At 39.6% G+C, this 18,123-nt stretch overlaps 1 protein-coding gene across 13 annotated transcripts in view; it reads left to right on the top strand.

Annotated features, from left to right (window-relative positions):
• Window positions 1–18,123, top strand: part of ARHGAP26 (Rho GTPase activating protein 26) — a 1,052,546-nt gene that overhangs the window by 952,184 nt on the left and 82,239 nt on the right. For all 13 annotated transcript variants that reach the window (XM_071210383.1, XM_071210390.1, XM_071210397.1 and 10 more), the window contains one exon: window positions 11,340–11,493. In XM_071210383.1, the coding sequence (XP_071066484.1) occupies window positions 11,340–11,493 (154 nt within the window). The remainder of the gene's footprint in view (window positions 1–11,339; window positions 11,494–18,123) is intronic.

The following is an 18,123-nucleotide window of genomic DNA, read 5'->3' on the forward strand; positions in this document are numbered from 1 at the left end:
AAGGAAGTTCTCAGATAGAAAATAAGGCTATGTTGTGAGAGACTGGTTATCTGTTTAACTCTAGTCTTTCAACTCCCTATTCTACCTCTACCTAGAGGCTCGTTCTTACCTTGTGGCTTTTGAAATGGTATTGTTTCAGGGCCTGGCTTCTCCTCTGAGTAGCCGTGTCTCATATCAGGACATAAGTATACTCCTAGGCCAGCCACAATACCTTGGCCATTTTTCCAAGAAATCCAGTTTTATTTGCATTTTTCCCTTTTTCAGAGAAAAGCGTTATTATGAGTGCCACAGGAAGTGAATAAGTCGGTCTACCCTGGACCAAAATCAGTGGTTATTTTGCTGGAAAAAAACCCAAAAAACAAAAAATAGCCGAAGTTTTAGTTTGAAGATCTTTGTTTCATGTTATGTACTATGGTCGAAACAACTGATTGACCAAATTTTCCACTTACCAATTACTATTTAGTCTGTCATTGTGTAAACACATTGCCTGAACTGATTTTTAATATCATTTTTCTCCTAAGGCCTGAGACTGGGTCAGCATGAAATCAGATCATCTCAGCTTTCAGTGTAGTTTGGCACACCACTGTTATCAGAAACAAAAGCTAGAAGGAAAAAAAAATTGCCTAGAAGATCTGATTCCAAGCTTCCCATGTACTTGGGTGTTTCCCAGAGATGGTAAACTCAGAAATTGCTGTGCACTCATCATTTTTTATTGCAGAATTTATTAAGCTGCCATGCTATTATCATCCTATCTTGTCAAGATGATACATTACAGACTTCATTGCAAAACTTTAGCAAGGAGAAGAAAGTACACCTCTCTCCCTGCCATAACACAGGAAAGCCTCTGGATATTTCGCTTTGGCCTTCCCATTGTTGTGTAAAGTCCTGTGTCTTTGCACCCTGGCAACTCGTTCTTCTTCATGTTTGATAGTGTATACAGAGAGTTCTTTCCTTTGGCTCAGTGAGGTATGCTGAGGTGCCGTTAAAGAAAGGTCTTCTTTCCTCTCTTGACTTCTAGTCTCAGACATTGTGGGAAGATGAGATATTAGCCTGTATTCTAACAGATTTCCACGCATGGTGGGAAGCCTCCTGCAATGTGACGTTAAGGATCTTTGTTTCATGTTTACCCTCCAGCTCTGTGTATTCAGTGGCTCAGACATGGTCAGGCCTGCCAAAATATGTGAATTTGGCTTGGCTCTGCATGTGCTTTCCTGGCCTCTACTCTGGGTTCTAGGAGAAACAGAGATGCTGCCTCTCCTATGTGATGGGGCTGCCATTAGGGTGAGCCAGAGTCACTTGGTAAATATGGAAAGTGAAGTAGCTTAGCTCCCAGATTTCCATGGCAACCCCAGAACAAGTACAATATCACCAAAATTATTCTGTGGCTTTCTTTTTTTAGCTGCAGTGATTTGGTTGCATACTCATGTTTTTCCACTCCTGATTTGTACAAAAAACAAAATCTTTGCCCAGTGTGACCAGCACTTTGGTTTCAAGGATATTAGTGATCCCTAGTGAAGCACCTGAAAAATTCAGTCACACAAAAACACCCCTTTCCATGACAGCAGAATAAATTTTGATTTCTTATTGCTCCCTTATATTTATTGTTCAACTTATAAGTGTTCACAGAGCTTTCCTGGGTACGATGCATGGGCCAGGCTTGTGGCCGTATGAACTCATGTTGACCTCAGAGGTCACTGTAAGCAGTGCTTGATGTAGCTCTGTAGACAAGGCCCTGACATGTGGCTGCCCTGGAGTAGTGTGCCTCCTTAAGGACCAAGCCCACATCCAGTCTGTCAGTCCTCATAGAAGGTAGGTTCATGAGAGCACCCAACGCATTTCTGATACATGTTTACAATTGTGGGGGGAGTTACTTGTTTTAACATTTCCATTTTTCTGGGTTCTTGTTTTCTGTGGCTAAGATAAAGAGATTCTTGTTGACAAACATGTATGAGGAAGGTAAGCATTCTCACTGAATGAGTTTAGGAATACTCCTGAGTTGAGGACATTCTTTCTTTTTTTACATAGTTTAATGGTCCTCTGTGTTGTTGGTTTGACTCATGTTTTGGTTTCACAAAGGGCTGCTGATGCAAAGTACCAGAAATGGGTTGGCTTTAATAAAGGGGATTTATTTGGGGCAAAAGCTTGCAGTTCCAAGGCCATGAAAAGTCCAAACTGAGGCACCATCAGAGGTGCTTTCTCACCGAAAGCCAACTGTGGCGTGTTGAAACAAGAGGCCACCGACCTCTGCTGCGGTTTGAGCTCAGCTAAGGCATAGGGCTTGTCTCTTTCCGGGCCTCCTGTATCAGTCTCTGCTGTTGTGCTTTCTTCCTTATTTCAGCTGTGAGCTACTAGGCATATAGCAGGGCTCATCTCCTCTTGAGCCACTCTGAGGGCCCAGTTTCTTGGGGCTTTTGCTTAAACAGTCCTCTAGTCCTCTCTTACATGGCAGGCTCAAACTTGGAGGCTTCCTTTTCCTGTGTCTGTGTCTCCGTTTTGTTTTTTTAACCACTTTATTTCAAATTCACAAAAATAGAAGAACAAAAAAAGGCAGCTCAACAAGTTATGGAAACATTACTCCTAAAAATTTCTTTTTCAGGCACTTTTATCATCTAATTCCAACTGCCAACTCACTTGTTCCTCTACTGTTCAGAAAGATACACAGATGAACATAGATTAGTTAAATGACATAATCAAGATCTTATTAATGAACAAAAAATGAAGAAGAGAAAAAATGCTTAATCATAGTCATATCTCACAAAACTAAATCCCATATTATTTTTTTACCTTAGAATTAATATAGTACCAACTTTGCTTTTGCTATAAAAATATTACACTATTGTTATGTCCATAAATTATATTAGTTATATTTTCCCATGTATCACCACATTCTTAACACCCTGTAGTAGAAGAGCTTTCCTTCATTGATGTTATTAACCACAATCCTCATCTTCTTCCAAAATTGTTGTTATACATTCCCAATATTATCCTCCCGCTGTCTTTCAACTAACATTAATCTTCCTAGACTACTCATTTCAGCCACAATCGCATCCATAAATCAAGTGTTTGTTACATTCATTATAGTGTGTTACTGAGTCTAATCATTACCACATATTTTCACTTGACCTTATTAAACATTCTGCATACATCCAGCATCTTCTTTTCCTTCTCATCCCACATTCTACCTCCCATCGACCTACACTTCATAGTCCAACTTCATGTCTACTCATTGTATTTAGGTCATATTAGTTCATATCAGTCAGACTATATAATATTCATCCTTTTGTGTCTGGTTTATTTCACTCAACATAATACCCTCAAGGTTCCTCCATGTTGTCATGTGCTTCTCCAAACTGATTTCTTCTTACAGCTGAATAATATTCCATCCTATGAATATATGACATCTTGTTTATCCATTCATGGATTGAGGGACAGGTTGTTTCCATCTTCTAGCAACTGTAACTATGCTGCTATAAATATTGGTGTGCAAATATCTGTTTGCATCCTTGCTTTCATTCTGAATATATTCCTAGTAGTTGGATTGCTAGATCATATGGCAGTTCTATATTTAGTTTCCTGAAGAACCACCAGCTTGTCTTCAACAGAGATTGTACCATTTTATAGTCCCACCAACAGTGAAGGAGTCTTCCTATTTCTCCACATCCTCTCCAGCACTTGAAGTTTTCTGTTCTTTTAGTAATGGCCATTCTGTATGGTGTGACATGATACCTCATTGTAGTTTTTATCTCATTTCTTTAACAGCTAGTGATGTTGAATATCTTTTCATATATCTTTTGGCCATTTGTATGTATTTCCACGTCAGAAAAATGTCTTTTCAGTTTTTTTGCCCATTTTTTCATGGGCTTACATGTCATTTTGTTGTTGTTTGATTTCTTTATATAACATGGAGATCAATCCTTTATCAGATATACAGTTTCAGAAGATTTTTTTCCCATTGAGTAGGCTGCCTTTTTACTTACTTGACCAAGTCATTTGAAGGACAAAAGTATTTAATTTTGAGGCAGTCCCATTTATCTATTTTTTCTTTTGTTGCTCATGCTTTGGGTATAAGGTCTTCCAACCCATAAACACAGAATATCCTTCCATTTATTTAGATCATCATTGGTTTCCTTTAGCAATGTTTTAGAGTTTTCTGATAACAGGTCCTTTATGACCTGGGTTCAGTTTACTCCTAAATATTTGATTCTTTTAGCCACTATTATAAATGGAATTTTTTCCCTGACTTCCTCTTCAGATTGCTCATTAGTAGTATATAATAGAAACATTTTTTATTTTTGCATATTAATCTTGTATCCTGCCACATTGCTGAAATTGTGCATAAGTTCTAATAGTTTTGTTTGTTTTGGGGTTTTCTAAGTATCAGATGATATTATCAGTGAATAATGGAAGTTATACTTCATCCTTTCCTATTTGGGTGCTTTTTATTTCTTTTTCTAGCCTAATTGCTCTAGCTAGAACTCTAGCACAATATTGAATAACAGCAGGAGAGTAGAATTCTTGTTTTATTCCCGATCTCAATGTAAAAGCATTCAGGCTTTCACCATTAAGCACAATGCTAGCTGTGGGTTTTTCATATATATACTTACCGTATTTAGAAAGTTTCCTTCTATTCCTATCTTTCCAAGTGTTTTTATCAAGAAAGGATGCTGTATTTTGTCAAATTCCTTTTCTGCATCAACTGAAATGATCATATGATTTTTCTTCTTAAGTTTATTAATGTGGTATATTTCACTGTTTGATTTTCTTAGTTGAAGCACCCTTGTGTGCCTGGTATAAAGACCACTTGATCATGATGTATAATTTTTTTTGTGTTTTGGGGTTCAGTTAGCATATATTTTGTTAAGGATTTTTGCATTCATATTCATTAAAGAAATTGGTCTGTAATTTTATTTTTTCACGATCTCATTATTTGGCTTTGGTATTAGGGTGATGTTAGCTTCATAGAATGAGTTTGGTAGTGTTTTTTCCTGTTCAATTTTTTGGAAGACTTTGAGCAAGATTGGTATTAGATTCTTTCCTTCCTTCCTTCCTTCCTTCCTTCCTTCCTTCCTTCCTTCCTTTCCTTCCTTTCCTTCCTTTCCTTCCTTTCCTTCCTTTCCTTCCTTTCCTTCCTTTCCTTCCTTTCCTTCCTTTCCTTCCTTCCTTCCTTCCTTCCTCCTCTTTCTTTCTCTCTTTCTCTCTCTTTCTCTCTTTCTTTCTTTCTATCTTTTTCTTTCTTTCTTTCTTTCTTCTTTCTCTTTCTTTCCCACTTTCTTTCTTCCTCTCTCTCTCTTTCTTTCTTTCTTCTCTCTCTCTCTCTTTCTTTCTTTCTTTCTTTCTTTCTTTCTTTCTTTCTTTCTTTCTTTCTTTCTTTCTTTCTTTCTTTCTTTCTTTCTTTCTTTCTTTCTTTCTTTCTTTCTTTCTTTCTTTCTTTCTTTCTTTCCTTCCTTTCTTTCTCTCCCTCCTTTGTTGTTTTTGCACTCACTGTCTGCTCTCTGTGTCCATTCGCTGTGTGTTCTTCTGTGTCTGCTTGTCTTCTTTTTAGGTGGCACTGGGAACCAATCCTGGGACCTTCCAGAATGGGAAAGAAATGCTCAATCTCTTGCACCACCACAGCAACCTGGTCTGCTGCTTCTCTTATTGTCTCTCCTCTGTGTCTCTTTTTTTGTTGTTGTTGTGTCATCTTGCTGCACCAGTACTCTGTAAGGGCAGCTCTCTACTTGGGCCAGCTCACTGATGGGCCAGCACACCTTTACCAGGAGGTCCCAGGAATCAAACCCTGAACCTCCCATATGGTAGACAGGAGCCCAATTGCTTCAGTCACATCTGCTTCCCTAGATTTTTTTTTTCATTTATTCCCCCCCCCCCCCCACCAAATGTCTCCTCTCTGTGTCCATTCACTGTGTGGTCTATGTCCACTTGCCTTCTTGTCAGCAGCACCAGGAATCTGTGTCTCTTTTTGTTGTGTCATCTTGCTGCATCAGCTATCTGTGTGTGCAGCACCACTCCCGGGCAGGCTGTGCTTTTTTTTGCGTGGGACAGCTTTCCTTACGGGGTGCACTCCTTGTGCATGGGGCTCTCCTACACAGGGCATACCCCTGCATGGCATGGCACTCCTTGTGCGCATCAGCATTGCATGTGGGCCAGCTCACCACATGGGCCAGGAGGCCCTGGGTTTGAACCCTGGACCTCCCATGTGGTAGGAGGATACTCTTGTCAGTTAAGCCAAATCCGCTTCTGCCTAGATCTTCTTTAAATGATGGGTAGAATTCATTTGTGAAGTCATCTGTTCCTGGACTTTTCATTTTGGGGAGGTTTTTGATGACTGTTTCAATGTCTTTACTTATGATTGGTTTGTTGAGTTCTTCTATTTCTTCAAGGGTCAGTGTGGTTTGTATGTTTCCAGAAGTTTACCTATTTCATCAGTGTTGTCTAGTTTGTTGGCATACAATTTTTCATAGTATCCTCTTATGATTTCTTTTATTTCTGCTGGGTCAATGTAATGTCACCCTTCTCGTTTTGAATTTTATTTATTTGCATCTTCTCTCTTTTTTCTTTGTTAATCTAGCTAAGGGTTTATTGATTTTGTTGCTCTCCTCAAAGAACCAACTTTTAGTTATGCTGATTTTCCCTATTGTTTTTTTTTTTTCTCCATTTCATTTATTTCTGCTCTAACCTTTATTATTTCTTTTCATCCTTGCACGGAATTGGTTTGCTCTTCTTTTTCTAATTCCTTCAGGTATGCAGTTAGGCCTTTGACTTTAGGTCTTTCTTCTTTTTTAATATAGGCATTAAGGGCTATAAATTTCCCTCTCAGCACTGCCTTTGCCGTAGCCCATAAATTTTGATATATTGTGTCCTCATTTTCATTTGTCTTAAGGTATTTACTTATTTCTCTTGTAATTTCTTCTTTTAACCCACTGATTATTTAAGAGTGTATTGTATAATCTCCTTTAATATAAAAATAGATGTAAATGAAAAACTGTTATAAGAGATGAAGTAGGTTACTATATATTAATAAAAGGGACCAATGAAAGGGCCAAGAAGAAAAAACAAATATTTATGCACCTGTATTAGGTGCTCAAAAATACATGAGACAAACACTGACAAAACTGAAGGGAGAAATAATGTATCTGCAATAAAAATAGTTGGAGATTTCAACACTTCACTCTCAGCATTAGATAGAACATCTGGTCAGAGGATAAATAAGGAAACTGAGAGCTCAAATAATATAAACGAACGAGATCTAATACATATTTATAGGGCATTACACTCCAAAAGAACAGGATATACACTCTTCTCAAGTGCTTATGGATCTTTCTCCAAGGTAGACCATATGTTGGGACATAAGTCAGATCTCAATAAATTGAAAAACATTGAAATTATACAAAACATTTCTCTGGTCATAATAGTATTAAGTCAGAAATTAATAACAGGTGGAAAAAGGGAAAATCCACAAATATATGAAGATCCATGTCTCCATTTTTATCAGACCCAGCAAGAGGATGGAGACTCAAGCTGGTTCATGCCTCCCTGATATATTCCAATTAAAAACCCTAAAGCAAACTTATCAAGTGATCTAATCAAAGGACCCTCAATTGAATTTAATACAATCAAAAGGTATCATATCCACAAGAATAGATTAGTTTACAGACATAAACTTTCTCTTTTAGAGATTCTTAAACTTATCTCAGATTGCCACAACTCATTACTGGTTATTATTTCCTTTTTGAGTCTACTAACCTGTAATTCTTTTTAAATAGCAACCTCATTTCCATCAGTTCCTATACATTTAGATGAGGATGCTAGAGCTGGATTGGAACATCAGTGGCTCTAAATCCAACTCTGTTATTTGAGTGATTTCGTTAATTTTTATTTTTTTAAGTCTTCTCTGCTGCCTCTTCACATTATGCTCTTTTTTTAAGGGGCAAGTGCTCATTTGCCCACCTGACCAAAATCCTCCTATTTTGAATGACATTACTGAATTATTTTCTTTTTATTTCTTAATTCCTTCCAAATGCTTTAGAATTTGTTTCAGGACAATTTCCCATGACCACAAGCCATTTGATTTGCTGTTGATTTTATTCTCTACTCCTGTGGAATAATCCTCACCTCCCTATTCATCTCATTGAAGTCTCATGTTGAATAAAACTGTAGTAGTCTGGTAGTCAGAAAGTGCCGAGTTTGCCAGGTTTATGGATTTCCTTATCATGTGTCCATTAAGGGATACCAATAGTCTTCCTCTCAGGATGTAAATTTAGCTATCTTGGTTGCAAAACTATGAAATCTTATGATAAATTATTTTCTTTTCTTCTTAGACAAAGATCTCCTTTCCATGATCTTTTGCTTTTGTTGTTGTGTTGTTTGGGTATTTTTTTAGGTTTTGTTTTGTTTTGTTTTGTTCAAGTTGTGCCATACATGGATGGTCCTAGACACCTAGATATATATCAAAATAGAATCTCAAAAATAATTTATTTCTTTAGAAAGGAATTTTGATGGCCTCCAGCAAATGAAATAAAAAAGTTAAAACTAGAAATCCTCAAGCACAATTTGCATGTAGCCACTTTTTTTATTCTATTGGTTTTTCTAGTCCAGAGAGGATCAGGTCCTCATTTTTCACCCTTATTCTCTTTCTCTTGTAGGTTTATTTCAAATAAAAAATATCATGTTCCATATGCTGCATCTTCTCTTGTTATCTCACAGAGAGACCTAGTCCATAATTCTGTAACAGTAATTTTGTTCTTAAAAACTATCCAAATCCAAATCCAGTTTTTAGAATAAAATGTTTTTATGTGCACCTTAAGAATCATTGATTCTTAGAATCATATCTTTGTATGTGCATGATAAGGTATTTTGTGAAGCATTATATAATGTTTTTAAAATTGTAATTTCAAAGTTTTTCCTGTCAAATGAGTCAGATGAATCGACCATGAGCTTAGGTTGATCATGGTCAACCAGGGAAGGAAGACATCTAAGCAAATAAATATTTGTAAGTTGATAAATACTATAGGATATACCTGAGTAAAATACCAAGAGCTCAGTGCAGGGTTCTGCTAACTATCTAAGGACCATGTCTGGTACTCAATAAATATTCACTGAATACATGAAAACTGAGGAAGGTTTTATAAATGCACATACTCCCATTTTCTAATTCACAGTAATGCAGAAAAAAATGTACTGATAACATTTTAGAGAGACTAATATACTTTTGGCTAAGTGCTATTTTTTTGCTGTTGTTTTGGGAGATTTTTCTGGGTTTTTAGTTTGTAGAATCATCACTATCTCATGATTAAGTAAATATGAATACAAAAGAAATATAGGCTATAATTATACTTTTCTAATTCCTAAGAATTCAAAGAATTATGTCATGTAAACTTGTCCCTTCCGATATCTCAAACTAGAAAATGAAACTTCATTTCTCCTGCCATGTGAAGGTGAAAATATCTCCAATTAAACCTCAAAGGAGTGTTGTCTTTACTTCATTATATAGTAGTCTTAGGTTCATAGGGTCTTTCATGAATCTTGATTTCACTGTTTTGTATAAAGGGAAATTTTACTTAATGCTGATTCATACTGATAAATGGCATATCCATTCTCTCTATGGATCCCCTAATTATGTAATTTTAGAGTTGTCTTTCTTCTTGTAGCAAATTCCCATTTACCAGGCCTTGTTAGCCCTTCTACACCTTGGTTCAACATAACTCTTTCAGTTTCTCTTTCTTTATTTTTTCTGTTTGAAACTTAAGCTCTTGAAATATGAATATCTCTAAGTCTCAGGAATCAACTTAATAATCTACTTTTTTCAAAATCTACTTAGAGTTCAGGAATCTTATAATAGCCTCATGGGTTTTTAACTCTTTCATGGGGCTGTATCCAGGACATTAAGATTTTGTCAAGATATTACTGGGTATTGTAGTGTGTATGTGTGTTATTTAATGTGAAGATTACCTAACAACATTTCATAAACAATTTATTTTTGCAGACATGACTAGTACAGGGGAAGAGTGTTTTATCATGACACCACCCTTTTTATTGCCTAAAGAGACTTGAGTTCTAATGTCAAACTCTAAACCACCATGTCAGTGAGCACAAGCTGTCCTCTTAGGGATATAGTGTACGTCTGGTTCATTTAAGAGAGGTCTAGTGAGCATTAATCAAATGCCTGGTATGAACCTAGATTTGATATTTTGTGATAAGCAAATTGATTGCATAAAACAACAATTTCAGTATGATATATCAGTGAGGCATGTAGAATGACAGTGATATTCCAAGCCTATAAAGTTTTGCTGCAGTAAGGGTGCCTGTGGCACTGAGTTAAACCATCTGAAAAAATTGTTTTTACTGTTTTTTTCCAAAGCATGGTTGTAAGTCTTTAAAGATGGGAAGAAAAAGTTATTTCCTTAGAGTAGTATTCTGGTGTTTACAAAACACATTCCTGTGCATGATCCTACTTGATCCTCTTGACAGTTCTGCAGGCTGATTAAGACAGTTCTCAGGCTCCCCATTTTATGGAAGAGTTAACCAAGAATCAGAGAGTGGGTGAAAATCATCAGAGGCCACACAGCCAGTCAGTGGTAAAGTCTTGAAGAGAACTCAGGTTTTCTTCCTCCTGGCTTAGTAACATTCTCCAAGCATTAATATGACCTGTTTGGACCAGGGATCCAATTTTTACATGCAGACTACTCTATAGGCAATTATAGATCTGTTAAATATTAAGTACAAGGACTTAGAGGCCTCACAGATGGGTATATCTGGGGAGGGATCAGGAATTTGGACTGGCTGGGTCATAAGGAAGTTAATGGTCAAATAAAATAGTAGGTGTTATTCTATGGTATGGTGCTTTGGAATGGGAGGTAGGGCCTAGCCTGGGTGACTAGGGCAACACTGGAGGCTGGGGTTTTAGAATAAAAGGTGAGAGATACAGAAACTGAGAGGATCTGATTGAATACATGTATCCACAGATGCTCCTCTGTGTCTTGATCATCTTCTGGTCAAAAGAAGACACAGTATGGTGCAGTATAATAATCACTCATAGGAAAAAGACTAGCTTGTATTGAAGGGGAGTGGTGTTTTGGCCAAATGAAGAAAGGGTTTTGTTGTAGTTTCAAAAGTCATTTATTCCCCTTTGACTCTCTCTCTCCCACTTATCTTTTCTTAAGTCCTTTCCTTAGCTTATCCCTTCCTATGGAATCTAAGGAGTCCTACCCTTTTCTACATCCTTTCCTTAGCTTTGTTAGGGCCAGCAGTTTCAATCCAATCCCATTGCTTGTAAATTTATGTATATCTAGGAATTAATCTATGGAATAATATTAATGCAGGGCTTATGGCATTTTTTTCTGCAGAAGAACAAAGGAACAGCATCATCACTTCCAGTCTGGAATCTGTTGTCTCATCAAATGCAAACAGCATCCTTAATTCCAGTAGCAGCCTACAGCCCAACATGAATTCCAGTGATCCAGACCTGGATGTGGTCAAACCTACCCGGCCCAACTCACTGTAAGTATGATGCCCATTTGCCCACCACACTGGGCCCTTGGTCAGCCATTCTGTCCAGAATTTGCTCGCTGTCCCCATCTGGATTTGAAGTGTTGGCCAGTGAGTATGATTGAAATCTTCTCCCTAAACTTGGAGCTTGGCTGGCTTGTCATAGGTTGTTTTTTTGTTTTTTCAAGTAGCAGCATCTTATTTTTAAGGGAAATCATTATTCCTAACATATTGCTTCTTGGCCTTGGTGATCTTGGATTTACCATCCTGCTGAGTTGGCTTTATTGATGGCTGTTGACTGTGCTGGCTGCTGGGCATGAAATGCAATTTCTTTTAGTCTTACAAACATCCAGGGACTGTGGTAGCTCAGTAGGTCGGTAGCCACATCTGTTTCACTCATTCATGGTGTTTTCAGTTTCCCTTCTCCCAATGTTGGAAATGCTCAGTGATGCCTCTGTGTCCACTTCCAGAAAGAACAACCCCCACTAGGCCTTTGTATCTTTACGTCCTGAAACATTAGCATGGTGTGATCTCATTCCAGAGACTATTAAAGAGAAAAATCCTTGTTGTTTCATTCTTGGGCTTTGAGCACCCATAGCTGAGATGGCTAGTTTTGGGGCTGGTTGGCCAATCCTCCATGAACACTAGATCTACTCTGTTAGAGCCAGCAAAGTTCTCCTTTGTGGTTCATCCCACATTGCTTAGCATGCTTCTTCAGACCACTCCATAAATCTTGTCAGCTGGAGTCTTTGCAGAAAGAATGTGAAGCCTTGAGCAGAACAGCTGGACTCTCAGGCTACAGTTGTTTAAGATTTGGGAAAAAGAGTTGACTTGGCCTTTCTTTAGATAAAATAGTGGTTCGGCCACAGGTCACCTACAGGATGAGTGCTTCACTTGGTGAGATCCCTGGGTGAGAGTGAGAATCAGGGTGTCAGCAACCCTTTGCTGACCCTCTCCGGCCGTGGTTGCTTGATTGCACCATTCTGTCTCTTTAAGATATTTACAGATCTCTAAAATGAGGATGGTAATTTTTTCTTCAGGAAAGGCGCTTGGAAAGAAAAATGACTCTAAAATGGACATAAGAGGTACTTTTAATCAAAATGCAGCTACAATATAGGACTTTGCAGAGGTCCTATCTTCTGCCCCCCCCCCCCCCCCCATTTTGTTTAAACCTCTAAACCTGGCAGTTGCTAAAATTACGTGCTGCTCCATGTAAGCGAAGTTGAATTTCTAGCTAAGGTCGCTTATCATCCCCTGACTTTAGCCAGTCAATACTAACTAGTGGTCTTTAATATTTGTTTTCAGCAGCTGGTAGCTGTGAGCCTGAGTACCCCTAAGTAAAGTGGATACAAAGAGGTTGTTTAAGCAGCTCAGTGGAAAAGGGGCTTATGTCTTTCAACACAGGTCCTGAAAGAGGGGGCTTGGGATTTTACGTTTTGGATGCCTAGATGTGATTTTTCATAAAATACTGGAGACTGCTCCTCTTGCTTCATACTTCCCTGGGTACCATTCCCTGTCTGGCACAGATTTTGAGGGCTTTCCGGGGGGGAGGGAGGGTGACGCCAGGATTAATTCCACTTGTTTGCCTCTGGAGAAGGATCAGAGGTAGGAATGCGGATGCATCTCCAACAAGACTGCTCTCCTTCCAAACTGAGTAATTCTCTGAATTGATAGCTGTCAGTCTTCAGACCAAAAGGCTGTTCTTATGTGGAAGCAGTGCCCATGCCAGTACTAATCCTGGAGTTTGCCACTACCCTACTTGAGAGCCATGCCAAAGCCCCCATAAGCTCTGCAACTGGTTGTTCACAAATCATTTCTCCAACCCAAGGCAGTGAGATGTTCCTGGGTTCGTGCTTCCCCAGTGACTCTGCCTGTGGTTTGCCTAGTTGGACCATGAACAGGAGTTAGGCAGTACTGGCAAACAGATGCCATAGAACTGTCCCCAAGTTAATTAATTCTGAGAAGCTGTACCTTGGTGATGGGGTCCAGTGGCAAACAACTTAGACAACATGGATCTCAACCTCAGTTCTGGTCTCTTTCATTGCCTCCATCATTCTTGAGTTTGGAGTGTGCCAAGATACTTGGATGGAAACAGCTAATGATGCAGATGAAAACAGAAAAGAGGGAGGCGGACTTGGCCCAGTGGTTAGGGCGTACGCCTACAACATGGGAGGTCCGTGGTTCAAACCCTGGGCCTTCTTGACCTGTGTGGAGCTGGCCCATGCACAGTGCTGATGCGCTCAAGGAGTACCCTGCCACGCAGGGGTGTCCCCATGTAGGGGAGCCCCACGCGCAAGGAGTGCACCCTGTAAGGAGAGCCACCCAGCGCGAAAGAAAGTGCAGCCTGCCTAAGAATGGCGCCACCCACATGGAGAGCTGACACAACAAGATGCAGCAAGAAAAAGAAACACACATTCCTGTGCTGCTGACAACAGAAGCAGACAAAGAAGAAGACGCAGCAAATAGACAGAGAGAACAGACAACCGGGGCGGGGTGGGGGGGAAGAGAAGAGAGAGAAATTAATAGATTAATTAATTAATTAGTTAATTAATTAAAAATGAAAACAAAAAAGAAAGTCATGGGGTGGGGCTTTGTCATTTGCTTGACTATCATTAGGCATGAGATTAATCACTGGGAAACTCTTCTCCTTTATATTTCATTAATTTTTTCATTATTTTTCATAGTGGCTGGAGTAATCATTACAACCCTGTAGAAATCACATTAAAAAGAAAACACATGCTTTTCATTCATCATACTTTTTGTATCTCACCTAATAGATTTTTCTATATCATTGGTAAATTTTTCCTAATTCTTTAAGGAGATCGTGGTGCTCTTATTTACATGCTGTCTTTTACAGATGAGATATCAAAATTAGAGATGCTGCCATTCTGCCAGTGCCAGGGCAAGACTGCTGGATTTAAATCTTTGGCAGTTCCTCAGCTATTCCTTCTAAGGTATCCATCTTTTCTGAAGACCAAAGGACAATTTACTAACTGGTAGTAAAGTCCAGTTACTTAGAAATTGTGAGCAAGTGTTACTGGCCTATTTTGTGTCCAGACCTGTACTAAGCTACCTAGGGGCAAACTAGAAAAAGATGATCTCTGTTCTTCCCAAGAGTTTATCATCTAACTAAAGAGCGATTTTGACAGGGATTTTTAGTTCATGAGTGCTTTTAGAGTTCAACAGCTATTAATTGAATATCTGTTGAGTACTTAAGCCAGATCAGAGTAATGGGAAAAGTAGGCATTAGATAAGATTTAGATAGGTGACTGAAGAACATTTCAGGTTAGGAGGATGAGGGAGGCAGTGATGGTCCAGAATGGCTAAATGCAGCCTACAGACATGTGTGTTGGATTGGGGGAGGGGGGAGGAAGAGGAGGAGTTTCAGTACCTCCCCTGACCACTACCACCTCCCCCAAAAAATGAAACCAACATTTAAAAATCAGGAGACTTCACATAAAAATCCTGATTTCCAGCATCCCTTGAATAGTGAGGCAATTTGGTTTCACTAAACCAATGTTACTTGATAACAGATGATGCTCTCCTGGTCATCTCACACTGGCCTGCTTCACCCTTGTATCACCTACCAGTAGGCCTGTGGTAGATTAAATATGGCTGCAGAATCTTTCCAGCTCCTCCTGTGGAGAGGTATAGCCCTTGAATCTAGACAGGCTATTGCCTTCTGCCTTTCTTTGGCCAATAGAATGTGGTAGAAGTGGCGTGTGACTTCCAGGCCTGGGCCTCAGGACCTCGCACCTTCCTCTCTGGTGCTCTTGAAACCCAGCTGCCATGTGAAGAAGCCAAGTCTAGCCTCCTTGAAGACAGCAGACCACGGGAGAAGGAGGCTCAGCTGTCACAGCCAAGCCCAAGCCCTGGCTGGCCAATCAGTTGCATGTAGCCACATGAGTGAACCCAGGCAAGACCAGCTGAAAAACTGCCCCATTAACCCAAACTCATGGTAAATAATCTACTGTGGTCCTTTTAAGTTTGGGGTGATTTATTATGCAGCAGTATTAGCTGATCCAAGGCCTATGAGTTCGTGACTCCTGAGACATGGACAACTGCCTTGGGATTGGGCCGAACTGCCTGGGTGAGTTAGAAAGATCTGGAAGGTTCCATGAAGCAGTGCCACATAGAGACTTAGCCTCCCAATTATCATAATCTCCTTTGGAAGAAAATGACTCATACTAAAATTCTAAGAAATTAAGAAACAAAACAAAACTCAGAGTTAGTAGCTGAGACAATGAGAAAGATAGCTCAAACTTTGGAGTAGAAAGCAGGAAACCCTAAGTTTTGATCCTGGCACCAACGTAGATGACTGGTCCAGTCCTTTACCCAAACAAGTCTATCTTCTCCACTCTCTAATGGAAGAGATAGACCTGACCTGCCTCTAAGAAAAGAGCTTGTTCACTAAGTATTTACAAAATGGCTGCAGGAAAAAAAAAGCAACTCTTTTCTTCCACCACGTCCAACAGGGTTGACATCATGCCAACTCCTCTCTAGAAGATAATGATTTTTAAGAGGAAGTAAATAAATACTGAGAAGGAAGCCAGAGAACATCCCACCAGGGGTATAGTTACTTCAGTAATTCCCCCAAACTAAAACCTACCAGATGAATGCTTTTTTTTCTGACCATCGGTGATGCAGACATTGTTAAGAAACCATAGAAAGAAGGCTAGGAGGGTAGGGGATGATAATGGCAATGGAGAAACCCAGTCTTGGCATTCTCCCTTCCTAAGTGGTCCCTACCCCTAAAAAGTAACTAACTGCTCAGTAGCACCATAAATGAAACTAATTTTTCTCATCGTTTTCTAATACACACATACATGTATGTACACCCATGCATTTCCAAGTTATTTCTTTCTGGTGAGCTAAAAGATGTGTGCATGCCAAATACCTTCAAATTTTGCCAGAGTCAACTATCCTCTCCCATCTTAGTGGCCAGTGAGCTAACTGTAAGAGAACAGTTCTTAAAATTCAGAGGATACACAAGACTTACTTCGAGGATGAGTTGCTTCTTTCTCTGAAGCACTCTGGGCACCTTGAGTTGAATTCAGCTGCTTTCTGATAGAATTTGGGGAAAACTTGCCTCAAGAGATCTCTAAAATTTTACTCATGTTCTGTTTATTCAGTCAACATTCATTTGGCAAATATCAATTGAGCATCTCCTATGTGTTGAGCGTTGTTTTTGAGCACTGAAGGTAGACTAGTTTTTAAAAATAGAAAAACAGTCTCTGCTCTTAAGGATTTTGTATTTAGTGGAGACAGGAGAGAAATCAGTATCTAATATATCTGATGTTGAAAAGTTCTTTGGAGAAAACTAATACAAGGTAAAGGAGATGGGGATTTCGAGGGGAAAAGGGCAAGTTACTTTAAAAAGCTCTCTCTACCTCAGTTACCTCATCTGTAAAATGGGGTCATTGTGCCTTCCTCAAAGAGTTGTGAAGATTAAGGTGATCCTTTTTTATCTCATTTACATGTTTAGCACTGTGAATGGTAATTATTATCCTTTCTCTTTTCCCTCAGTTCTGGTATCTATTTCCTGTGCTTAGAGATGCCCCAGGCTGTTTTATCACCTTCCGGCTCCAGCTTCCTACCTTGACTGGAGGCTGACACTGTCACGCAGTCCCGTCTCTGAGTTACCCATGAGAAAGAGGAACTTCCGTAGAGGCAGGTGCTGCTCAGCGATAAACCAAGACCTGCTAGGGTAGGCAGGCCTGTCCCTGCTGACCTGTGCACAGAACTGTGTGCGTAGCTACTGAGACCGAATGAATCATAAAATGAATAATATGCATTAGACAAGTAAGAATTAGTGGCTCTTTTTAAAAAAAGTAATTTTACCATGTGAATGTTACTTTATGCCAGAGGAGTTACACCCAAACAGATAGCTCTGAGGTTACTAGATTTATCTTTTGTCATTCTTTGGAATGCAGGGATTGGAAAGAGGAAGTTTGCCTCTGTGATTGGATCCCGGTTCTGTGGAGGGGGATCTCTTCTGTGAGATTGAGGATTCTGTTTCCGACCCAAGTCCAACCAGTAAAGGTCTCTTCAGGCCGTTTTACCTGAGAACCTGGTGATATTCCCACCTTAGGAAATAAGCTTTTCACTTGAAAGCATCATCTTTTTCAAAAGGAATCATACGCCTTTTCTCGTTCCTCCTCACAACACCCACAGTGATTCCCACCTACTCCTGTTTCTTGGCGATGCCTGACACCCTTCCCCAATACCTCAGGCGTGGGGGCTGCCTGGACCACTGTGCCCCCAAGTCACTAGGCCGCATTTCCTTAATGGTTTTTGAGAGCAAAATTAGTGTGACCCATATTCTTGTTTTCTGAGAGGCTCCATGTCAGCTTTTCCCATTCCCCAGCCAAGATCTTACTCTCCAATCAGGAGCTCGGCTCAGCTTCACTTGGTTGAGGGTGCAGATTCTTGCCTGGTGACCCATTCAATTTTTATTGGATAAATGTGTTTGGTTATTAGCAGTTCTTTTCTTTCTTTCTTTCTTTTTTTTTTAATATCAAAATTGCTTCAGGCAGCCTTCACACTTCATGACCCAGCAGGATTTCTTTCCCAGGCACCAGGGCTGACACTTGGAGCTCTACAGCCTGTCAGCAGAGGGGGTGTGGGAGGAGGCAGGGAAGG

This window comes from Dasypus novemcinctus, chromosome 2 (genome assembly GCF_030445035.2).
Source record: "Dasypus novemcinctus isolate mDasNov1 chromosome 2, mDasNov1.1.hap2, whole genome shotgun sequence".
Taxonomy (NCBI): Eukaryota; Metazoa; Chordata; class Mammalia; order Cingulata; family Dasypodidae; genus Dasypus; species Dasypus novemcinctus.